At 34.1% G+C, this 27,625-nt stretch overlaps 1 protein-coding gene across 1 annotated transcript; it reads left to right on the top strand.

Moving 5' to 3' along the window:
* LOC130179732 (synapse differentiation-inducing gene protein 1-like) lies at positions 1-26,320 on the top strand. Its single transcript, XM_056392730.1, has 4 exons — positions 1-574; positions 2,431-2,928; positions 24,676-24,813; positions 25,465-26,320. Exons 2-4 carry the CDS (start codon positions 2,503-2,505, stop codon positions 25,621-25,623), a joined length of 723 nt encoding a protein of 240 aa, XP_056248705.1. The 5' UTR covers positions 1-574; positions 2,431-2,502; the 3' UTR covers positions 25,624-26,320.
* Positions 26,321-27,625: the final 1,305 nt, after the last annotated feature.

Here is a 27,625-nt window from a genome sequence, read left to right as displayed (position 1 = left end):
ATCTTAGTGACAACTTCAGGTCACAAAATCTTATGGCTCGTGTGATCTGAAACATGTTCCAGTGGCTGTATCTCAGGAGACACCCAACCTGTTTCAAAAACGAGGCATAATAGCACCGCTGGGGGTGCCAGCACATGAGACACCGGGATGGAGGAAGACGCCCAAGCAAGGCAAGTTTGGAAATGTCAAATCCGTGGTGGGTAATAGAGTTTGCAGCGCGCCTCACGCAGCCAGTCAGTTGGCTGGACTCCGCTCAGCCTCTGCCGTTGAGTTGTTTGGAGCCTGAGCTCAGTGTGATACTGTGCGTAAAGTCTACCTGTCAGACGCAGCAGCGGTGCCACAGCAGGCAGAGCTCAGCGTGCAAAGTCCATTCTAACACACCCGGACTAACTGTGCCTTTTCAACGGATACCATATGTTGTGCTACGATGGCAGTTTCCCCCCAAAACTGATAATGTGAAGTAGAAAAAAAAAAAAAAAAAAAAAAAAAAGAAGGTGGGTCCGTCCGTCTCTATCGACTCAGTTGTGCCGGGGAACGATGCTGAACAAACCTGCGGGAGGATCTTCTACTACAGGTAAGATGATTTTCGCATTCGTTTAGCTGCTGGTATCTAAAAACTGTTATTCTAGGGTAGATATGAGGTCTGTCCGTGACACAAAACAGCAAAAGAGTGAAACAAATATGTAAAATTCCCTCATTAACAGGTACATAAAAATAAAATAGGTAAAGGACGTATTTGATATTTTATGTGGAATAAAAAAAGGTGTGATGTCATCAAAATATTTCTGTGCGTGTGTGTGTGCGTGTGTGCGTGTGTGTGTGTGTGTGTGTGTGTATGTGTGTGTGTGTAAGAGAGAGATGGAATGAGCTATGTATGAATAAACTGTAATAAACAGACAAAAACAACGGACAAAGAGAAGGTGGAGAGACAGAAGGTCTTCATGATCATTAATATTTGTTGAATCTGAGCACACGCTCACATGAGCTGAGTGCACACCTTCTCATGTCAGATGAATTATTTGTGGATGTGGCATGTGGGTTTTTGTTGTCTAATGTAGTGTGTAATGGAATTCCCTGTTATCTGGTGAGTGGTGCAGCTTCATGAGAGAATGGAAACTGCTGGACACAGTGTTGGAGATAGTGAAGCCTGAGTCTTGTGCGTGTGGGCTCAGATTCACAGCCGCTGGCCCCAACATTATTCATGCTTCTCCACGCCAAACCAAACAGCTCCTAAACCTACTGTTGCTGCAGGAGCTTTTGTTTGTCATGAGGCCACATGGGCCAAAGGGCGCCTGTAGATCTGCAATGTCTTCTGTGGGAGTAAGGAAATCATTGTATATGCAGACAATAACTCAAACCGATGAGATTTTTAAGAGCTGGACTGTCAGAGGCAATGATACAAATCTTGAGGCTATAGTTTGTAATGCTGTTGCACTCAATGGCGTTGCATTATATGGTATTCCAGTTATTATGCCCTGCCCCTGTATGCCCGCTTCCTTCTTTGCAACTCAATCACCTCTCCGACCTCATAAGTCAAGCTCTTGCCTCTAATCTGTGGAAAATCACTAAATTGTCTTGTGTATTTCCACCCCGGGGCTCATTTCTCACTACAGCACTTTGAACAAAAAAAGCATGAAATGACTCTGACTTGATCTGCTACTTTCTACTAATTCCAAAATACTACACAGCTGCTTGATGGGCTTTTATCTTATTTCATCATTAGACACGGGATGAAAGATTCATTTAATAGATGCGGGCCAAGAGAGACTGGCCATTGATGCTGGATGGTAAATTTGCTAAACAAAAATTGTGTATTTGCTTACACAAATCTGGACATGCTCAGCTCACACAGCCTCTCATTGGTGGACTTGTTGTCTCAGCGACTGCCTCTCCTAACAGTGTTACTGTGTTTCTTTTACATAAAACACAAATTTTATAACTGATCTTCCACTTCATTTGTCCTGCTGCTCTCCAGCTGCATTTGAAAACACTGAGGAGGAGTCAAGGAGGCCAGTCAGACTAGTCAGAGTAATCAGTATGCACTGGGAAATACAGCAGCACCTGCCACACACTTTCCCCTGGTTTCAATATGGGCAGCTGTGACAAGTGGGGGATATTTTTTCCCCTACATGTTTATATGAATCTGGGAGTGTGAGATGCAACAGTTGAACATACAACAGATGGTGATTTTATGGCCCAGACTGGCAAGAGCTTGTGAGATGAATGCTGATTGCCAAATAAGATTTCCTGCACTGAATTCATGTCCAAGAGAGCTCATTATTATTTAAAAAAAAAAAAAACTCATGTTGGACAGACTGGATAGCTACATTGCATTTAGATTTACTTTCCCATGTTTGTGCCATGATTTAAGTGGACTGTTGTTTCTCTCTTATAAGGTTTTATCATTCTATTCTTAACGTGTTTTTCCAGCTGCCAGACTGCCAAATCTTTCTCGGACTTCATCCTCTCTTCCACTAGACGTCTGAACCTTCCATCGTCATCATGGAGAGCCTCAGTGAGCTCCAGAACCCCCTGCTAGACAAAACCAGCAGACACGTGGTCCCCAACGACTACCAGGGTTACCAGTGTGACTACCCGAGCCAGCCTTACCAGGACAGCCTCATCGGCTACTACTACACCGGGACTAATGGCAAGTATAAGACTCAGCAGTTCCTGGATGCAACATCCCTGCATCTAGCCGTGGAGGCCTTTTACAGGCCCAACTTCATCCTGTACAAAGACGACGTGAGTCTTCACAGCAAGGACTCCAAGAGTGAGAGCTTTGAGACCACTTTCACAGAGAGTAAAGACACTGTGTTGGATGGAGGGTCCACAGAAAACTGCCAGGACAGCGTGCAGGGAGAGAAGGATGTGAAGATCCAGACGGTGTCGTACGAGGTGGAGGATGAGCAGGGTCCTGAGTATGAGGTCAGAGGTCACTCTAGAGCAAAGAGTGAAAAAGGCTTGTACAGTGCTTTAGTGGTATCTTATCGAGGAGATTTAGGTGCCCTATTTACCAAGTCTCCATAAGCAGGATATATTTCAGTTGTAGTCATTCATGGTTATATACTCTAAGTAGCAGAAGTAGAAATAGTTATACTTCAAGTTCCTCACTCCTGCTACAAGCTACAAGGGAATAATTACTGAAACTACACACGATGAACAGCAAGTAAGAGCAATTTCACAATGTTTTGAAAGAGTAATTAGAATATTGAGTTGCTTTTCGAAATTAAAGGCATTTCAACACTTAATCGTAACTGTCAAGGCCATATTTCTGCAGAAAGTGAGTCATGCTGCGTACACTGTACTGTAGTGATGCTATTATTTCATTTACCATTCTAACAGACTGCCAGTCTGATTGATACTTATTTCTCGCTCTAAATGGTCAATTTGCTGGACTCTTTCAAATCCAGCGCAGGGTAATTGTACACTTTTGTCTTATAATTACATTCTTAGAAAATGACACATCTGATTTGATCAATCCAGACTATATCTTTTAGGACTATAACTACACTCTCAAAATAAAACCGTGACAGCGAAAGAGCAAAGTCTTTTCAGAAGTGGTAAAAATCTAATTTCACCCAGGGACGCTTGTGAGACACCCAGGGCTCTAAGCTGGCAGAGGAAGAAGTATAGCACTCTAACTGGGCTGATGATTGCACCAGCACTTGTCACTCGGAGGCCTGGCAGATAGATAGAGACATGGCAGTGAATGCCATTAATGCCATAAGTAATGACGCGCTTTGAGGGTATTAAGCAGGACTCTGCTGATGCGTGGCTGTTGGAGCAGGTGACCCTGGAGATAAAGTTATTCCATGTCAATTCAAAAGAGCAAATTAATCTGATGAACAGATGAAAGTTGTGTTTTCAGCTGGAATATGAGACTTTTTACTCCTGTACCTGCGTTTCTCTACTTTTCCTTCCTGTGTGTCTGCATGTGTGCGTGCGTCTCAGCGCTAAGATTCATATCCTTTGGTTCATAGAACCACACAAACATGCACACACTATAATTCAGGCATAGACATTGGTACGAGACTTGTAGAGCATGTGCCAGCTGTATATTGATGCATTAAGCAGCTTTGTATGGAAGTGAGTCAAAAATTTGGAGCAAGGGCATAGGTTTGCATATGGACGGTAGAGACATGTCCCTACCAATATTTTGGGAGGACAGAATTGTCCTTACCAATATTTGAGTTAGATGTTTGGAGTGAAGTCACATTAGATCATTCCAATGTGCCCTCCAAGAGGCTACGTCAGTCTCACGTCATGTGAGAATATCACAGTGGTACCTAACGTTACCAGAAAAATGTCAACTGATGTTATTTAACTATGTTAGCTAGCATTAACTAGTAATCTGACCCTGACTTCTGTCTTCTCTAAGGTAGGTAGGTTGATAGCAGGAGTAAACGTAAAATGGTGGATGAATCAAAGTATGAGTTTAATTTCTGTAGAAAAATCCCATGAAGGTGTCACAATGAATACTACGCTTTTATGCTTTTTTATTCCTTACTATACTATGACGTTTTTATGACTTTTTTATGCCTTACCTTACCGTGACTTTTTTAGGCCTTAATATACTATGACTTTTGTATGAATTTTTATGCCTTATTATAGTATGATGTTTTCATGGTTTTTTATGCCTCACTATACTGTGTGATTTTTAGGATTTACTATGCTACAGCATTTTTATGCCTTACTGTACTATGATGGTTTTTAGCTTGAAGTGAATAGAATTTTAATCAGGATTGGTAGTGCAGTGGTTAACACAGTGGCTTCCCACTCAGAAGGTTCTGGGTTCAAATCCTGGACAGTTCAAAGAATCGTACATTTACTAAACAAAAAAGTTTAATTTAAATTTTTATGCCTTGCAATACTATGACGTTTTTATGACTTTTTTATGCCTTACTATACTATGATTTTTTATGCCTTATTATACTATGACTTTTGTATGAATTTTTATGTCTTACTATACTATGACGTTTTTATGCTTTTTTATGCTTTATTATACTTTGACTTTTGTATGAAATGTTATGCTTAAAGTGAATAGAGTTTTTTTGAGGAGTGGTAGTGTAGTGGTTAAAACAGTGGATTCCCACTCAGATGGTTCTGGCTTCAAACCCTGGACAATTCTTTGAACTCTACATTGGCTAAACGGGAAATTCTAATCAAAATTTTTATGCCTTGCTATAGTATGACATTTTTATGCTTTTTTATGCCTTACTTTACTATGACTTTTTTACGCCTTATTATACTATGAATTTTGTATGAATTTTTATGCCTTACTACACTATGACGTTTTTATGCTTTTTTATGCCTCACTACACTGTGGTTATTATGATTTGCTATGCTACGGCATTTTTATTCCTTACTAAACTATTACGTTTTTATGACTTTTTTTATGCCTTACTATACTATTGCTTTTGTATGAATTTTTTTTGCCTTACTGTACTATGACTTTTTATGCCTTATTATACTATGACTTTTGTATGAATTTTTATGTCTTACTATACTATGACATTTTTATACTTTTTTATGCCTTACTATACTATGACTTTTTGTTCTTTACTATACCATGACGTTTTTATGAATTTTTTATGCCTTATTATACTTTGACTTTTGTATGAATTTTTTATGCCTTACTATACTGTGTCATTTTTATGATTTGCAATGCTACAGCATTTTTATGCCTTACTATACTATGATGGTTTTTACCATGAAGTGAACAAGCTTTTGTTGAGGAGTCGTAGTGTAGTGGTTAATACAGTGGGTTCCTACTCAGAAGGTTCTGGGTTCAAATCCTGGACGGTTCAAAGCTTGTACATTGACTAAATTGAAAAGTTTAATTTAAATTTTTATGCCTTGCAATACTATGACATTTTTATGACTTTTTTATGCGTTACCTTACTATGACTTTTTTAGGCCTTAATATACTATGACTTTTGTATGAATTTTTTATGCCTTATCATAGTATTACGTTTTTATGCTTTTTTATGCCTTACTATACTATGACGTTTTTATGCTTTTTTTATGCCTTACTTTACTATGACTTTTTTATGCCTTACTATAGTATGACGTTTTTAATAACTTTTTTATGTCTTACTATAGTATGACGTTTTTATGATTTACTATGCTACAGCATTTTTATGCCTTACTGTACTATGATGGTTTTTACCTTGAAGTGAATAAGATTTTAATGAGGAGTGGTAGTGCAGTGGTTAACACAGTGGCTTCCCACACTCAAAAATTTAAATTTTTATGCCTTGCAATACTATGACATTTTTATGACTTTTTTATGCCTTACTGTACTATGACTTTTTGTGCCTTATTATACTATGACTTTTGTATGAATTTTTATGTCTTACTATATTATGACTTTTTATGCTTTTTTATGCCTTGCAATACTATGACATTTTTATGACTTTTTTATGCCATACTATACTATGACTTTTTGTGCCTTATTATACTATGACTTTTGTATGAATTTTTATGTCTTATCATAGTATTACGTTTTTATGCTTTTTTATGCCTTACTATACTATGACGTTTTTATGCTTTTTTTATGCCTTACCTTACTATGACTTTTTTAGGCCTTAATATACTATGACTTTTGTATGAATTTTTATGCCTTATCATAGTATTACGTTTTTATGCTTTTTTATGCCTTACTATACTATGACGTTTTTATGCTTTTTTTATGCCTTACTTTACTATGACTTTTGTATGAATTTTTATGTCTTACTATACTATGACGTTTTTATGCTTTTTTATGCCTTATTATACTATGACTTTTGTATGAATTTTTATGTCTTACTATACTATGACGTTTTTATGCTTTTTTATGCCTTATTATACTATGACTTTTGTATGAATTTTTATGTCTTACTATACTATGACTTTTTTATGCTTTTTTATGCTTTATTATACTTTGACTTTTGTATGAAATGTTATGCTTAAAGTGAATAGAGTTTTTTTGAGGAGTGGTAGTGTAGTGGTTAAAACAGTGGATTCCCACTCAGATGGTGCTGGCTTCAAACCCTGGACAATTCTTTGAACTCTACATTGGCTAAACGGGAAATTCTAATCAAAATTTTTATGCCTTGCTATAGTATGACATTTTTATGCTTTTTTATGCCTTACTTTACTATGACTTTTTTACGCCTTATTATACTATGAATTTTGTATGAATTTTTATGCCTTACTATACTATGACGTTTTTATGCTTTTTTATGCCTCACTACACTGTGGTTATTATGATTTGCTATGCTACGGCATTTTTATTCCTTACTAAACTATTACGTTTTTATGACTTTTTTTATGCCTTACTATACTATGGCTTTTGTATGAATTTTTTTTGCCTTACTGTACTATGACTTTTTATGCCTTATTATACTATGACTTTTGTATGAATTTTTATGTCTTACTATACTATGACATTTTTATACTTTTTTATGCCTTACTATACTATGACTTTTTGTTCTTTACTATACCATGACGTTTTTATGAATTTTTTATGCCTTATTATACTTTGACTTTTGTATGAATTTTTTATGCCTTACTATACTGTGTCGTTTTTTTGATTTGCAATGCTACAGCATTTTTATGCCTTACTATACTATGATGGTTTTTACCATGAAGTGAACAAGCTTTTGTTGAGGAGTGGTAGTGTAGTGGTTAATACAGTGGGTTCCTACTCAGAAGGTTCTGGGTTCAAATCCTGGACGGTTCAAAGCTTGTACATTGACTAAATTGAAAAGTTTAATTTAAATTTTTATGCCTTGCAATACTATGACATTTTTATGACTTTTTTATGCATTACCTTACTATGACTTTTTTATGCCTTAATATACTATGACTTTTGTATGAATTTTTAAGCCTTATCATAGTATTACGTTTGCTTTTTTATGCCTTACTATACTATGACGTTTTTATGCTTTTTTTATGCCTTACTTTACTATGACTTTTTTATGCCTTACTATAGTATGACGTTTTTAATAACTTTTTTATGTCTTACTATAGTATGACGTTTTTATGATTTACTATGCTTCAGCATTTTTATGCCTTACTGTACTATGATGGTTTTTACCTTGAAGTGAATAAGATTTTAATGAGGAGTGGTAGTGCAGTGGTTAAAACAGTGGCTTCCCACACTCAAAAATTAAAATTTTTATGCCTTGCAATACTATGACGTTTTTATGACTTTTTTATGCCTTACTGTACTATGACTTTTTGTGCCTTATTATACTATGACTTTTGTATGAATTTTTATGTCTTACTATACTATGACGTTTTTATGCTTTTTTTATGCCTTACTTTACTATGACTTTTTTATGCCTTAATGTACTATGACGTTTTTAATAACTTTTTTATGCCTTACTATACTATGACTTTTTGTGCCTTATTATACTATGACTTTTGTATGAATTTTTATGTCTTACTATACTATGACGTTTTTATGCTTTTTTATGCCTTATTATACTTTGACTTTTGTATAAATTTTTATGCTTAAAGTGAATAGAGTTTTGTTGAGGAGTGGTAGTGTAGTGGTTAAAACAGCAGATTCCCACTCAGAGGGTTCTGGCTTGAAATCCTGGACAATTCTTTGAACTCTACATTGGCTAATCGGGAAATTCTAATTTAAATTTTTATGCCTTGCTATAGTATGACATTTTTATGCTTTTTTATGCCTTACTTTACTATGAGTTTTTTACGCCTTATTATATTATGACTTTTGTATGAATTTTTATGCCTTACTACACTATGACGTTTTTATGCTTTTTTATGCCTCACTAAACTGTGGTTTTTATGATTTGCTATGCTACGGCATTTTTATTCCTTACTAAACTATGACGTTTTTATGACTTTTTTATGCCTTACTAAACTATGGCTTTTGAATGAATTTTTTATGCCTTACTATACTATGACTTTTGTATAAATCTTTTATGCCTTACTATACTGTGTCATTTTTATGATTTGCTATGCTACAGCATTTTTATGCCTTAATATACTAGGATGGTTTTTGCCTTGAAGTGAATTGGTAGTTGATGAGCAGTTGTAGCGCAGTGGTTAAAACAGTCGATTGCCCTTCAGAAGGTCCTGGGTTCAAATCCTGCACAGTTCAAAGAATTTTACATTGACCAAATAGGAAATTCTAATTTAAATTTTTATGCCTTACTATACTATGACTTTTTATGTCTTACTATACTATGACTTTTTATGCTTTTTTATGCCTTACTATACTATGACGTGTTATGCTTTTTTTATGCCTTACTTTACTATGACTTTTTTATGCCTTAATGTACTATGACGTTTTTAATAACTTTTTTATGCCTTACTATACTATGACTTTTGTATGAAATCTTATGACTTACTATACTATGATGTTTTTATGCTTTTTTATGCCTTACTTTACTATGACTTTTTTATGCCTAACTGTACTATGACGTTTTTAATAACTTTTTTATGCCTTACTATACTATGACTTTTTGTGCCTTAGTATACTATGACTTTTGTATGAATTTTTAAGATTTTTTAAACTATATATTTGGTGAGGAGTGATAGTGTAGTGGTTAACACAGTGACTTCCCAATCGGAAGGCTCTGGGTTCAAATCCTGTACAGTTCAAAGAATTGTACATTGACCAAATAGGAAAGTTTAGTTTAAATTTTTATGCCTTGCAATACTATGACGTTTTAATGACTTTTTATGCCTTACCTTACTATGACTTTTTGTGCCTTACTGTACTATTGCGTTTTTAATAACTTTTTTATGCCTTATTATACTATGACTTTTGTATTAAATCTTATGACTTACTATACTATGACGTTTTTATGAATTTTGTTATGCCTTACTATACTATGACTTTTGTATGAATTTTTTATGCCTTACTATACTGTGTCGTTTTTATGATTTGCTATGCTACAGCATTTTTATGCCTTACTATACTATGATGGTTTTTACCTTGAAGTGAACAAGTTTTTGGTGAAGAGTGGTAGTGTAGTGGTTAACCCTGTGGCTTCCAACTCAGAAGGTTCTGGGTTCAAATCCTGGAAAGCTCAAAGAATAGTACATTGACTAAATAGAAAAGTTTAATTTAAATTTTTATGCCTTGCAATACTATGACGTTTTTATGACTTTTTTATGCCTTACCTTACTATGACTTTTTGTGCCTTATTATACTATGACTTTTGGATGAATTTTTATGTCTTACTATACTATGACGTTTTTATGCTTTTTTATGCCTTACTTACTATGACTTTTTTATGCCTTACTGTACTATGACGTTTTTAATAACTTTTTTATGCCTTACTATAGTATGACTTTTTGTGCCTTATTATACTATGACTTTTGTATGAATTTTTATGCCTTACTATACTATGACGTTTTTATGAATTTTTATGCCTTACTTTACTATGACTTTTTTATGCCTTACTGTACTATGACTTTTTTAGGCCTTAGTATATATGACTTTTGTATTACTTTTTTTATGCCTTACTATACTATGACGTTTTTATGAATTTTTATGCCTTACTTTACTATGACTTTTTTTATGCCTTACTGTACTATGACGTTTTAATGACTTTTTATGCCTTACCTTACTATGACTTTTTGTGCCTTACTGTACTATTGCGTTTTTAATAACTTTTTTATGCCTTATTATACTATGACTTTTGTATTAAATCTTATGACTTACTATACTATGACGTTTTTATGAATTTTGTTATGCCTTACTATACTATGACTTTTGTATGAATTTTTTATGCCTTACTATACTGTGTCGTTTTTATGATTTGCTATGCTACAGCATTTTTATGCCTTACTATACTATGATGGTTTTTACCTTGAAGTGAACAAGTTTTTGGTGAAGAGTGGTAGTGTAGTGGTTAACCCTGTGGCTTCCAACTCAGAAGGTTCTGGGTTCAAATCCTGGAAAGCTCAAAGAATAGTACATTGACTAAATAGAAAAGTTTAATTTAAATTTTTATGCCTTGCAATACTATGACGTTTTTATGACTTTTTTATGCCTTACCTTACTATGACTTTTTGTGCCTTATTATACTATGACTTTTGGATGAATTTTTATGTCTTACTATACTATGACGTTTTTATGCTTTTTTATGCCTTACTTTACTATGACTTTTTTATGCCTTACTGTACTATGACGTTTTTAATAACTTTTTTATGCCTTACTATAGTATGACTTTTTGTGCCTTATTATACTATGACTTTTGTATGAATTTTTTATGCCTTACTATACTATGACGTTTTTATGAATTTTTTATGCCTTACTTTACTATGACTTTTTTATGCCTTACTGTACTATGACTTTTTTAGGCCTTAGTATATATGACTTTTGTATTACTTTTTTTATGCCTTACTATACTATGACGTTTTTATGAATTTTTTATGCCTTACTTTACTATGACTTTTTTTATGCCTTACTGTACTATGACGTTTTAATGACTTTTTTATGCCTTACTGTACTATGAAATTTAAATGAATTTTTTATGCCTTACTATACTGTGTCGTTTTTATGATTTGCTCTGCTACAGCATTTTTATGCCTTACTATACTATGATGGTTTTGACCTTGAAGTGAACAAGCTTTTGATGGGTAGTGGTAGTCTAGTGGTTAACACAATGGCTTCAGAAGGTTCTGGGTTCAAATCCTGGACAGTTCAACGTATTGTACATTGATCAAATAGGAAAGTTTAGTTTAAATTTTTATGCCTTGCAATACTATGACGTTTTTATGACTTTTTTATGCCTTACCTTACTATGACTTTTTGTGCCTTATTATACTATGACTTTTGTATGAATTTTTATGTGTTACTATACTATGACTTTTTATGCTTTTTTATGCCTTACTATACTATGACTTTTTTATGCTTTTTTATGCCTTACTTTACTATGACTTTTTTATGCCTTACTATACTATGACTTTTTGTGCCTTATTATACTATGACTTTTGTATGAATTTTTTATGCCTTACTATACTATGACGTTTTTATGAATTTTTTATGCCTTACTTTACTATGACTTTTTTATGCCTTACTGTACTATGACTTTTTTAGGCCTTAATATATATGACTTTTGTATGACTTTTTTATGCCTTACTATACTATGACGTTTTTATTCTTTTTTTATGCCTTACTTTACTATGACTTTTTTTATGCCTTACTGTACTATGACGTTTTAATGACTTTTTTATGCCTTACTGTACTATGAAATTTAAATGAATTTTTTATGCCTTACTATACTGTGTCGTTTTTATGATTTGCTCTGCTACAGCATTTTTATGCCTTACTATACTATGATAGTTTTGACCTTGAAGTGAACAAGCTTTTGATGGGTAGTGGTAGTCTAGTGGTTAACACAATGGCTTCAGAAGGTTCTGGGTTCAAATCCTGGACAGTTCAACGTATTGTACATTGATCAAATAGGAAAGTTTAGTTTAAATTTTTATGCCTTGCAATACTATGACGTTTTTATGACTTTTTTATGCCTTACCTTACTATGACTTTTTGTGCCTTATTATACTATGACTTTTGTATGAATTTTTATGTGTTACTATACTATGACTTTTTATGCTTTTTTATGCCTTACTATACTATGACGTTTTTATGCTTTTTTATGCCTTACTTTACTATGACTTTTTTATGCCTTACTATACTATGACTTTTTGTGCCTTATTATACTATGACTTTTGTATGAATTTTTTATGCCTTACTATACTATGACGTTTTTATGAATTTTTTATGCCTTACTTTACTATGACTTTTTTATGCCTTACTGTACTATGACTTTTTTAGGCCTTAATATATATGACTTTTGTATGACTTTTTTATGCCTTACTATACTATGACGTTTTTATTCTTTTTTTATGCCTTACTTTACTATGACTTTTTTTATGCCTTACTGTACTATGACGTTTTAATGACTTTTTTATGCCTTACTGTACTATGAAATTTAAATGAATTTTTTATGCCTTACTATACTGTGTCGTTTTTATGATTTGCTCTGCTACAGCATTTTTATGCCTTACTATACTATGATAGTTTTGACCTTGAAGTGAACAAGCTTTTGATGGGTAGTGGTAGTCTAGTGGTTAACACAATGGCTTCAGAAGGTTCTGGGTTCAAATCCTGGACAGTTCAACGTATTGTACATTGATCAAATAGGAAAGTTTAGTTTAAATTTTTATGCCTTGCAATACTATGACGTTTTTATGACTTTTTTATGCCTTACCTTACTATGACTTTTTGTGCCTTATTATACTATGACTTTTGTATGAATTTTTATGTGTTACTATACTATGACTTTTTGTGCCTTATTATACTATGACTTTTGTATGAATTTTTATGTGTTACTATACTATGACTTTTTATGCTTTTTTATGCCTTACTATACTATGACGTTTTTATGCTTTTTTATGCCTTACTTTACTATGGCTTTTTTATGCCTTACTATACTATGACTTTTTGAGCCTTATTATACTATGACTTTTGTATGAATTTTTTATGCCTTACTATACTATGACGTTTTTATGCTTTTTTATGCCTTACTTTACTATGACTTTTTTATGCCTTACTGTACTATGACGTTTTTAATAACTTTTTTATGCCTTACTATACTATGAATTTTTGTGCCTTATTATACTATGACTTTTGTATGAATTTTTATGTCTTACTATACTATGACTTTTTATGCTTTTTTATGCCTTACTATACTATGACGTTTTTATGCTTTTTTGTGCCTTACTTTACTATGACTTTTTTATGCCTTACTATACTATGACTTTTTGTGCCTTATTATACTATGACTTTTGTATGAATTTTTTATGCCTTACTATACTATGACGTTTTTATGAATTTTTTATGCCTTACTTTACTATGACTTTTTTATGCCTTACTGTACTATGACTTTTTTAGGCCTTAATATATATGACTTTTGTATGACTTTTTTATGCCTGACTATACTATGACGTTTTTATTCTTTTTTTATGCCTTACTTTACTATGACTTTTTTTATGCCTTACTGTACTATGACGTTTTTATTCTTTTTTTATGCCTTACTTTACTATGACTTTTTTTATGCCTTACTGTACTATGACGTTTTAATGACTTTTTTATGCCTTACTGTACTATGAAATTTAAATGAATTTTCTATGCCTTACTATACTGTGTCGTTTTTATGATTTGCTTTGCTACAGCATTTTTATGCCAAAAAATAGGAAATATAATAAATAGGAAAGTTTAGTTTAAATTTTTATGCCTTGCAATACTATGACGTTTTAATGACTTTTTTATGCCTTACTATACTATGATTTTTTATGCCTTATTATACTATGACTTTTGTATGAATTTTTATGTCTTACTATACTATGACGTTTTTATGCTTTTTTATGCTTTATTATACTTTGACTTTTGTATGAAATGTTATGCTTAAAGTGAATAGAGTTTTTTTGAGGAGTGGTAGTGTAGTGGTTAAAACAGTGGATTCCCACTCAGATGGTTCTGGCTTCAAACCCTGGACAATTCTTTGAACTCTACATTGGCTAAACGGGAAATTCTAATCAAAATTTTTATGCCTTGCTATAGTATGACATTTTTATGCTTTTTTATGCCTTACTTTACTATGACTTTTTTACGCCTTATTATACTATGAATTTTGTATGAATTTTTATGCCTTACTACACTATGACGTTTTTATGCTTTTTTATGCCTCACTACACTGTGGTTATTATGATTTGCTATGCTACGGCATTTTTATTCCTTACTAAACTATTACGTTTTTATGACTTTTTTTATGCCTTACTATACTATTGCTTTTGTATGAATTTTTTTTGCCTTACTGTACTATGACTTTTTATGCCTTATTATACTATGACTTTTGTATGAATTTTTATGTCTTACTATACTATGACATTTTTATACTTTTTTATGCCTTACTATACTATGACTTTTTGTTCTTTACTATACCATGACGTTTTTATGAATTTTTTATGCCTTATTATATTTTGACTTTTGTATGAATTTTTTATGCCTTACTATACTGTGTCATTTTTATGATTTGCAATGCTACAGCATTTTTATGCCTTACTATACTATGATGGTTTTTACCATGAAGTGAACAAGCTTTTGTTGAGGAGTCGTAGTGTAGTGGTTAATACAGTGGGTTCCTACTCAGAAGGTTCTGGGTTCAAATCCTGGACGGTTCAAAGCTTGTACATTGACTAAATTGAAAAGTTTAATTTAAATTTTTATGCCTTGCAATACTATGACATTTTTATGACTTTTTTATGCGTTACCTTACTATGACTTTTTTAGGCCTTAATATACTATGACTTTTGTATGAATTTTTATGCCTTATCATAGTATTACGTTTTTATGCTTTTTTATGCCTTACTATACTATGACGTTTTTATGCTTTTTTTATGCCTTACTTTACTATGACTTTTTTATGCCTTACTATAGTATGACGTTTTTAATAACTTTTTTATGTCTTACTATAGTATGACGTTTTTATGATTTACTATGCTACAGCATTTTTATGCCTTACTGTACTATGATGGTTTTTACCTTGAAGTGAATAAGATTTTAATGAGGAGTGGTAGTGCAGTGGTTAACACAGTGGCTTCCCACACTCAAAAATTTAAATTTTTATGCCTTGCAATACTATGACATTTTTATGACTTTTTTATGCCTTACTGTACTATGACTTTTTGTGCCTTATTATACTATGACTTTTGTATGAATTTTTATGTCTTACTATATTATGACTTTTTATGCTTTTTTATGCCTTGCAATACTATGACATTTTTATGACTTTTTTATGCGTTACCTTACTATGACTTTTTTAGGCCTTAATATACTATGACTTTTGTATGAATTTTTATGCCTTATCATAGTATTACGTTTTTATGCTTTTTTATGCCTTACTATACTATGACGTTTTTATGCTTTTTTTATGCCTTACTTTACTATGACTTTTTTATGCCTTACTATAGTATGACGTTTTTAATAACTTTTTTATGTCTTACTATAGTATGACGTTTTTATGATTTACTATGCTACAGCATTTTTATGCCTTACTGTACTATGATGGTTTTTACCTTGAAGTGAATAAGATTTTAATGAGGAGTGGTAGTGCAGTGGTTAACACAGTGGCTTCCCACACTCAAAAATTTAAATTTTTATGTCTTACTATACTATGACGTTTTTATGCTTTTTTTATGCCTTACTTTACTATGACTTTTTTATGCCTTAATGTACTATGACGTTTTTAATAACTTTTTTATGCCTTACTATACTATGACTTTTTGTGCCTTATTATACTATGACTTTTGTATGAATTTTTATGTCTTACTATACTATGACGTTTTTATGCTTTTTTATGCCTTATTATACTTTGACTTTTGTATAAATTTTTATGCTTAAAGTGAATAGAGTTTTGTTGAGGAGTGGTAGTGTAGTGGTTAAAACAGCAGATTCCCACTCAGAGGGTTCTGGCTTGAAATCCTGGACAATTCTTTGAACTCTACATTGGCTAATCGGGAAATTCTAATTTAAATTTTTATGCCTTGCTATAGTATGACATTTTTATGCTTTTTTATGCCTTACTTTACTATGAGTTTTTTACGCCTTATTATATTATGACTTTTGTATGAATTTTTATGCCTTACTACACTATGACGTTTTTATGCTTTTTTATGCCTCACTAAACTGTGGTTTTTATGATTTGCTATGCTACGGCATTTTTATTCCTTACTAAACTATGACGTTTTTATGACTTTTTTATGCCTTACTAAACTATGGCTTTTGAATGAATTTTTTATGCCTTACTATACTATGACTTTTGTATAAATCTTTTATGCCTTACTATACTGTGTCATTTTTATGATTTGCTATGCTACAGCATTTTTATGCCTTAATATACTAGGATGGTTTTTGCCTTGAAGTGAATTGGTAGTTGATGAGCAGTTGTAGCGCAGTGGTTAAAACAGTCGATTGCCCTTCAGAAGGTCCTGGGTTCAAATCCTGCACAGTTCAAAGAATTTTACATTGACCAAATAGGAAATTCTAATTTAAATTTTTATGCCTTACTATACTATGACTTTTTATGTCTTACTATACTATGACTTTTTATGCTTTTTTATGCCTTACTATACTATGACGTTTTTATGCTTTTTTTATGCCTTACTTTACTATGACTTTTTTATGCCTTAATGTACTATGACGTTTTTAATAACTTTTTTATGCCTTACTATACTATGACTTTTTGTGCCTTATTATACTATGACTTTTGTATGAAATCTTATGACTTACTATACTATGACGTTTTTATGAATTTTTTATGCCTTACTATACTATGACTTTTGTATGAAATCTTATGACTTACTATACTATGATGTTTTTATGCTTTTTTATGCCTTACTTTACTATGACTTTTTTATGCCTAACGGTACTATGACGTTTTTAATAACTTTTTATGCCTTACTATACTATGACTTTTTGTGCCTTATTATACTATGACTTTTGTATGAATTTTTATGACGTACTATATTATGACTTTTTTATGAATTTTTTTTGCCTTATTATACTATGACTTTTGTAGGCTTTTTTATGCCTCACTATACTGTGTCGTTTTTATGATTTGCTATGCTACAGCATTTTTATGCCTTACTATACTATGATGGTTTTTACCTTGAAGTGAACAAGCCCTTGATGAGGAGTGATAGTGTTGTGGTTAACACAGCGGCTTCCCACTCAGAAGGTTCTGGGTTCAAATTGTGAACAGTTGAAAGAATTGTACATTGACTAAATAGAGAAGTTTAATTTAAATTTTTATGCCTTGCAATACTATGACGTTTTTTTTATTTTTTTTTTTTTTAGGTATATTTTTTGGGGCTTTTTACTCCTTTATTTGATAGTATAGTGGAGAGAGACAGGAAACGGGGAGGCAGAGAGGGGGAATGACATGCAGCAAAAGGCCGTCCGATGCGGGATTCGAGCCGGGGCCAACTGCAGCGAGGACTGTAGCCTCCACACATGGGGCGCCTGCTTAGACCACTACACTACACGACTCCCCAATACTAACATGTTTTTATGACTTTTTTATGCCTTATTATATTATGACTTTTGTATGATTTTTTATGTCTTACTATACTATGACTTTTTATGCTTTTTTATGCCTTACTATACTATGACGTTTTTATGCTTTTTTATGCCTTACTGTACTATGACGTTTTTAATAACTTTTTTATGCCTTACTATACTATGACTTTTTGTGCCTTATTATACTATGACTTTTGTATGAATTTTTTATGCCTTACTATACTATGACGTTTTTATAAATTTTTTATACCTTACTATACTGTGTCTTTTTTATGATTTGCTATGCTACAGCATTTTTATGCCTTACTATACTATGATGGTTTACCTTGAAGTGAATAAGATTTTAATGAGCAGTGGTTAAAACATTGGATTCCCCCTCAGAAAGTTCTGGATTCAAATCCTGCACAGTTCAAGAGAATTGTCCTTTGACTAAATAGGAAATTCTAATTTAAATTTTTATGCCTTACTATACTATGACATTTTTATGCTTTTTTTATGCCTTACTTTACTATGACTTTTTTATGCCTTACTATAGTATGATGTTTTTATGATTTACTATGCTACAGCATTTTTATGCCTTACTGTACTATGATGGTTTTTACCTTGAAGTGAATAAGATTTTAATGAGGAGTGGTAGTGCAGTGGTTAAAACAGTGGATTCCCACTCAGAAGGTTCTGGGTTCAAATAGTGAACAGTTCAAAGAATTGTCCTTTGACTAAATAGGAAATTCTAATTTAAATTTTTATGCCTTGCTAAACTAAGACGTTTTTATGACTTGTTTATGCCTTACTGTACTATGACTTTTTATGCCTTATTATACTATGACTTTTGTATGAATTTTTATGTCTTACTATACTATGACTTTTTATGCTTTTTTATGCCTTACTATACTATGACGTTTTTATGCTTTTTTATGCCTTACTGTACTATGACGTTTTTAATAACTTTTTTATGCCTTACTATACTATGACTTTTTGTGCCTTATTATACTATGACTTTTGTATGAATTTTTTATGCCTTACTATACTATGACGTTTTTATAAATTTTTTATACCTTACTATACTGTGTCTTTTTTATGATTTGCTATGCTACAGCATTTTTATGCCTTACTATACTATGATGGTTTTTACCTTGAAGTGAATAAGATTTTAATGAGCAGTGGTTAAAACATTGGATTCCCCCTCAGAAAGTTCTGGATTCAAATCCTGCACAGTTCAAGAGAATTGTCCTTTGACTAAATAGGAAATTCTAATTTAAATTTTTATGCCTTACTATACTATGACATTTTTATGCTTTTTTTATGCCTTACTTTACTATGACTTTTTTATGCCTTACTATAGTATGATGTTTTTATGATTTACTATGCTACAGCATTTTTATGCCATACTGTACTATGATGGTTTTTACCTTGAAGTGAATAAGATTTTAATAAGGAGTGGTAGTGCAGTGGTTAAAACAGTGGATTCCCACTCAGAAGGTTCTGGGTTCAAATAGTGAACAGTTCAAAGAATTGTCCTTTGACTAAATAGGAAATTCTAATTTAAATTTTTATGCCTTGCTAAACTAAGACGTTTTTATGACTTGTTTATGCCTTACTGTACTATGACTTTTTATGCCTTATTATACTATGACTTTTGTATGAATTTTTATGTCTTACTATACTATGACGTTTTTATGCTTTTTTATGCCTTACTATACTATGACGTTTTTATGAATTTTTTATGCCTTGCTTAACTAAGACGTTTTTTTGACTTGTTTATGCCTTACTGTACTATGACTTTTTGTGCCTTACTATACTATGACGTTTTTATGAATTTTTTATGCCTTATTATTCTATGACTTTTGTATGAATTTTTATGTCTTACTATACTATGACATTTTTATGAATTTTTTATGCCTTACTATACTATGACGTTTTTATGAATTTTTTATGCCTTACTATACTATGACTTTTTATGCTTTTTTATGCCTTACTATACTATGACGTTTTTATGCTTCTTTATGCCTTACTATACTATGACTTTTTGTCCCTTTTTACACTATGACTTTTGTATTAATTTTTATGACTTACTATACTATGACTTTTTTATGAATTTTTTTTGCCTTATTATACTATGACTTTTGTATGCTTTTTTATGCCTCACTATAATGTGTCGTTTTTATGATTTATGCCTTACTATACTATGATGTTTTTTACCTTAAAGTGAATAAGATTTTGATGAGCAGTGGTAGTGCACTGGTTAAAACAGTGGATTCCCCCTCAGAAAGTTCTGGGGTCAAATCCTGGACAGTTAAAAGAATTGTACATTTGCTAAATAGGAAATTATAATTTAAATTTTTATGCCTTGCTATACTAAGACGTTTTAATGACTTTTTTACGCCTTACAATACTATGACTTTTTTATGTCTTACTTCAATATGACTTTTGTGTGAATTTTTATGTATTACTATACCAAATTTTTGTGCTTTTCTATGCCTTACTATGGTAAGATGTTTTTATGCCTTACTATACTGTGACATTTTTATTCCTTACTATACTATGACGTTTTAGTGACTTTTTATCCTCACTATATCATGACATTTCTATGGCGTTTTTATGCCTTCTTATACTATAACGTTTTTATGCCTTACTATACTATGTCCTTTTAGTGACTTTTTATGCCTTATTGTACTATGACATTTTAATGAGTTTTTATGGCTTACTATATTATGACTTTTTTATACCTCACTCTACTCTGACGTTTTTATGACTTTTTATACCTTATTATACTATAAAGTTTTTATGACTCTTCATGCATTACTATATTACAAAATTTTTATGCCTTTTTTCCTCACTATACTTTGACATTTTTATGAGTTTTTATGCCTTACTATACTATTACTTTTTCGTGCTATTTTATGGCTTACTGTAGTAAGACCTTTTGTACCTTGCTATACTAAGACGTTTTTATGCCTTGCTATACTATGACGTTTTAATGCCTTTTATACTATGTTTTTATGACTTTTTATGCCTTACTATACTATGATGTTTTTTTTTTGTTTTTTTTTTTAAAGTATATTTTTTTGGGCTTTTATGCCTTTAATGGACAGCACAGTGGAGAGTGACAGGAAACGGGGAGGCAGAGAGAAGGGGAATGACATGCAGTGAAAGGCCGTCCGATGCGGGATTCGAACCGGGGCCGACTGCAGCGAGGACTGTAGCCTCTACACATGGGGCGCCTGCTTAAACCACTACGCTACACGACACCCCTACTATGATGTTTTTACACATTTTTATGCCTTAGTATACTATGATGTTTTTTTCCTTGCTATAGTATGACATTTTTCTGACTTTTTATGCCTTACTATACTATAACTTTTTAATAAATTTTCATGCCTTACTATACTATTACGTTTTTATGCTTTTTTATGGCTTACTATAGTAAGACCTTTTGTGCCTTTCTATACTATGGCGTTTTTATGCCTTTTATACTATGTTTTCATGACTTTTTATGCCTTACTATAGTATGACTTTTTACTCCTTACAATTTTATGACTTTTTTATGAATTTTTATGCCTTACTGTACTATGACACTTTTATGAATTTTATGGCTCACTACACTATTACGTTTTTATTCATTTTTATGCTTTACTTATTTATTAATTTTTATGCCCTATGATTTTTTTAGGACTTTTTGACTGATAAAAAAGTCATAAATACAATATAGTATATTAAGGCATAAAAATTCACAAAAATGTCACTGTATAGTAGGGCATAAAAAGGCATAAAAATGTGATAGTATTGTGAGGCATACAAAAGTCATAGTATAATAAGGCACGAAAAGGTCAGTTTTAATTTCCAATTAACCTAATGTACAATTCTTTGGACTTTCCAGGATTCAACCCCAGAACCTTCTGGCTGGGAATCCACTGTCCTAACCACTACACCAATGTTCCACATCAAAAATAAATCACTATAGGGCAAAAAACTTATAAGTAAAAGTTAAAGTATAGTAAGGCATAAAAAAGTCATAGTATACCAAGGCATAAAAAGTCATAAAAATGTCATAGTATTGTAAGGTCTAAAAATTAATAAAAACATCATAGTATACTAAGGCAGAAAAGGTCATAAAAACGTGATAGTATAGTTCTAAAAATTCAGAAAAAAGGCCATATTACTAAGGCATAAAAAACTCATTGTATTGTAAAGCATAAAAAGTCATAAAAACGATATAGTTTAGTCAGGCATAAAAACGTCATAGCATAGTAGGCATAAAAAAGTTGTAGTATATTCAGTTATAAAAACGCCATAGTACAGCAAGACATGAAAAGTTATAGTATAGTGAGGAAAAAAGAAAGGGGAGGCATGCAAGGCATATGGGCATTCCTTAAGTAACTTCAGATCTTATTGTGTTAACCGTTTAAATAAACCGTTTGGTTTACGGCATTAAAAAGTCAATTTCTTTGTTTTGGAGGGGTGGTGGGGTTTTTGCGTCCCCACCAATGTTGAGACCAAACCTACGTCCTTCATTTAGAGGACATTCACAGCAATAGGGACTAAAAATAAGAGGGAGGAGCAGAACTCTGGAAGGCATCATATACTTCCCAAAATTCAAGGATATAGTCTGTGACGGTTTGTGTCTGGTGTTTACAGAGTTTCCCATTGCATTTGCACCAGTGTTTGTGTTTTTTCTTGCTCCTCACTGCCATCCATGTCATCACTCTACAGTTCCTTTGTGCCCTATTCATAGTGTAGACTCAGCAACAGGAAAAAAAAGGTATGACTCCACAGCTACTTTTTGTCAGTACGTTTGACATCTGTGTGACGGAAAAAATATAAATAGCAGGTAACAAAGTAACAAGAGCATGTGGATAATGCCAGTGTGATTGTCCCTGCCACTAACAGGGTACGGGGGTCTTTGTGTACCCTGCTGTGGAATTGACTGTCCCCCTCCACACTCTAACGAGGCCTCGGAGAGAGCTGTGACAAGGTTGTTAAAGGCACTGCGCCTCGGTGGAGCCCCATCAGTTATACTGGCATCAGACCAGAATGGGAGTGTGTGTCCCCAGCCGGCCGGAGTCGGTGTCAGGCAGGCTGTCAGTAGGACTGAATGCACCAGTCACTCAGGACTGTTATCAGGTCCTGCTACAAAGATAAAAGGAGATTACTGCAGTTTGTGCCCACCGGTTTATTCATGTGATGTCAGATTATGTGGTTATGACCAGCTGCCGCTTTGATGGATCACACCCGGCTGTCCAGGTGGGCAGTGTTCATAAAGCAGATAACAGGAAGCTTCATAATCTTTTTTTGGCAAATGTAGCTGTGTGGAAACAGTTAGGATAGTATGGCGCTGTCGTCCTCCACTTCCCTCTTACATCTAAGTAAGGTTTCTACACAGAAACACTCCCAAAATAGTCCAAGATAATTACATTAGACCCCATGGTTTGGTAAATGTAGATCAGATTAGAGGCTAGAAGAGAAAATTGTGCACAATATGTTTAAAAATGAGCTTGTCAGTGCACAAGCTTGGTTCCTTTCTTGTTTGCCCGCCTCCCTGACTGTTCTTTAATTACCTCTGAAATGGTTGCTTCAGTTCCTGCCTTACATATTGATTTCTATTTTGTGCCTTCCTTTTCCCCTCTTTGATTGATCCCTGCAGGCAGCAAGACTAACAAATGAAAGCTGCTCCTTATGAGAGCTATTTATTTAGACAAACATCCACTCCGTCTCTGGGACAGCTGAAAGAAGTAAGGCCACGTCCTCTTAAAGGTCAGCCATGCAGTCACATTGCCATCCTCGCTGCAGGCACGATGTGCTAAAGTACTCTGAGTGGCATTTGAATGTATCATTCATTAGCCCGCTCAGCCCCTGTGGCCCTGATTTTTTTAGAAGAATTTTTATTGTTTTATTTCAGACTGCAATCAAAATCAATCATATCTATGAATACACAAACGCATACAAAGATTTCTGCAGTCTGGAAAAGGTGTAGACTGAAGCTGCAGCTTATAATGCCCAGCTTTTAACAATACAAAAAAAACAAAACCAAATGAGGAGTCGGAGTATTGAGGCACAATATTGGGAGCCTGTTGAACACTCAGTGTCTTCTAAGATGCTGGGTGCATTGAGGAGAAATGGTTAAGGTCTTTCATGCTGTAGAGGCAATTTAGCACATAAATGACACTGTCTTCTTGCTGTTTCCCCTGTCACCTCGCAATGATGGAACAATCCGTTAATCCTGTGTTATCTGTCAGGCCGTTCATGGGTGTTGACAGAGGCACAAAATCCTCTCTGGCTGGCTGAGCATATCATGTCCTGGGTGGTTGTGGAACAAGGGCAGATACAGTGGCCTGGGTGGTGTGGGGGGACAGGACCACTGCTAAGATGTCCAAAGTACACCTGACTACACACGTCAGCCTTACTCCATTATTATTTAGGTGTCAGTCTGTGGATCACCACACTCACCTTTTTGTCCCATTTTAAGAAAGTGTACTTTGTCTTACTAAATGTATTTCAACACTAAATAGTATCATCCATTCCTTTTCTGACATTTAATTATTCTTTATCAACCCGCTGTCTTCCAGAGTGACAGCTCCAGTGACAGTGAGAGTGAGGACAACTTCATCGTGCTGCCCCCTCGGGACTACCTGGGCCTAGCCATCTTCTCCATGCTCTGCTGCTTCTGGCCGTTGGGCATTGTTGCCTTTTACTACTCTCACAAGGTAAAGGCCCAGAGACCTCAAGCCTGTCATTAACTCTGATTACACTGCATTCTATTTAAGGTCAGTGAGCACAAGCACTCAGACAAGTGCTACCACAGCCCATTTTCCACCGTGTGACCCTCCTTGCTGTTGTTTCAGATGAGAGACTGTGTAAATTTAGCAGGTTCGGCCCACTTTTCAGTCTTCTGTATTCACTTTAGGACACCATTGGTTCACAGTATGATTTATATGAGCAGTGCCCTGCACTTACATTATTTTAAGTTGTATCAATACCTGAGACCTCATTTGTACTTATTGCAGCATCTTAGGTTTGTCTGAAAAGATTAAGCTCACGTCCTGCAACATCAAATAAAGTACACCATATCTTAGCGCTTTTGCAGCATCTTCCAAAGACAATTATACTGGAACAGAAAATAATGTGTCAGAAGAATAAATAAAGGCCAGGCTCATTTTTTTGATAGGAAACCAAAACACCCAAACAACGCATTTGTCACTGTCAGAGGGATAATGACCTAATTGCCATGGTAACTAATGGCTTCCCAAGAGCATTTCTTGTTTTCTCTCTTTTAACTGTGGCTTAACACCTACTCATACACTCAATGCTGATGAGTAACACACCGGCTCATTTCACTCTCTGCTTTGTTTTGTCAGACTGGCAAGGCCATCGCTAAGGGAGACTTCTCCAGAGCAGGAATGAGCTCCAGAAGAGCTCTATTCCTGGCTGCTCTTTCCATTACCATTGGAACAGGGATGTATGTGGGGGTGGTCGTAGCCCTCATAGCCTACCTGTCCAAGCCTGGACACGTATAACACTCGGACCGGCTTGCTTGGGGGAAGATTGTAAGAAAGAGGAAGCAAGACAGGAGGAAAAGATGACGTTGGACAGATTTCTTTGCCTCTCGTGAAGGTGTGTGCCTGTCCTGCTGCTGGCTGTCTGCGAAAGGAAAAAGCCAAATGAAGAGAAAAGACTAAACAAGAGAGAGAGAGAGAAAAAGAGGAAAAAAAACAAGATGTGTGGATGGAGTATCACTTGGACTGCATATTGATCTGGACTGAATCTTTATTTCTGGGATGCAACACTCCCACCAAGCTATTCCACCACCACCAGTGCTGAAAGACGACTTCCACAAAGACTGTACAGTACTTATATGTTAGAAGAAAACTGAGCTCATAGCAGTAATGAACTACCTACCTTTTAACACATTAGTCGTTTACAGCGTTTTTATTTTACCTTTACAGTAGATGTATTCTATGTCAATACTATTACAGATTGGCTACTGTCCACTTTGTAAATGAGTTCTTTGGAAAATAAAATTATTCAAGGAATATACTGGAAATTGATCAAGTCAGTAAATGGAGGAAAGCTGTTCCTTAGTCAAAATAGAACAAAGCTGATTGTCAGAGTGTACACAAAGCTGCTGAGCAGTGGTCAAGAGGGTTAGTTGTGTTTATTGTGTACTGTAAATGTAGTCAATAAATACATTTGGCATGAATAATGAAAAGTTCACTGCCATGTCTCCCGTCCTCTTATTCATTGTGTCTTTGCAAAGAGTGTCTTAGAGCAGTGAGTCCCAACCAGAGGCATTTTTATTAACCCCAGGGTGGTAGTTCTGCAGTCGCCAAGGGGTATGTGGAAAGCTCAACCAATTAACAAAGGTAAATTCAACAAAACTCCAGAAATTTAAAAAGACTTTAGGACCCTAGCTGTGTAACGAGGAAGATAAAAAAGCAAATAAGTCTACCATTAGAAATTGTACGATGGTTATCTTTACGCGCTTCCCATCAACCGGAGTCAGTTGTAACCAGCAGGCACCGGACTCAAATGTAACATCAGAAAGACGTTTGACTCTAATGACCCTAATGTCGGACAGGTGTAAAATTTTGGTTGGAAATGAAAATCAGGTTGACGTCAAAATCCAACGTTTGCCAATTGACACTGCGATATTTCGCAGACGTTGGGTTGAAATAGTTTGCTAAAAATAATGGATAAACAGTTTGAATTAATGGAAAGAGCTGAAACATCCAAGCTACTGCCACTTACTGCTAGTAGCACAAACTTTAGCACAGTAACCCACGCATTGACAATTTAGTGGTGTTAAATAATATTGTAATATCCACTTATGATAATTAACAGTTAACTGTGTTAAATAACATCCAGGGTACACAGTAAGAACATCCAGAGAAAATGAAGCTCAGCTGATATGGCTGTCAGGGCAACATTACTTTAGACAACAAAGGGAATCACTGAACCAGACATGGATTGTGTGGTTAGTGAAGCCTGTCAGAGCTTATTGTCAACCACAGCGTTTTATATTGACTATTTGCAATTGCAGGCACAAGCCTCTGCTGTAACTGGCATGGCTACTCACTGTCTTTTGGCATCACTGTCTAGCCTTGAGGTGACTTTAGCTGCCAAAGTGCTGTGAGCGTCAGGCACAATGCCTGCTCTCTGAAGTCAGGATGTCAGAACAAAATGAGAGCAGCACTTTATACCCCTCCAGAACTTGGAAGGACCATCATGCGCGTCCTGTTCTCTTGCCCCACCTGCCATCCAATCACAACATTAGCCTCCAGAGCCAGAGTATCCTAATCCACTCAGAGCCCTTCAGGTTCAACTTTGCAGATAGTATTGATCATGTACTGAGCTCAAGAAGCAGAAGAGAAAAGATTCACTACATCTATACACCTTATCATGCACTGCATAAGACTAAATGGAGCAGATGGCAAGGTAAGCAAGTCTTACAGAAAAGCTTGCACAGCCTGACCTCTCCTAAATGTATCTGTTTTCTCTTTTGCAGCGTCTCTCCAAGCA

Source organism: Seriola aureovittata, chromosome 13 (assembly GCF_021018895.1).
Source record: "Seriola aureovittata isolate HTS-2021-v1 ecotype China chromosome 13, ASM2101889v1, whole genome shotgun sequence".
NCBI lineage: Eukaryota > Metazoa > Chordata > Actinopteri > Carangiformes > Carangidae > Seriola > Seriola aureovittata.
This window is presented reverse-complemented; position numbering and strand designations above follow the sequence as displayed.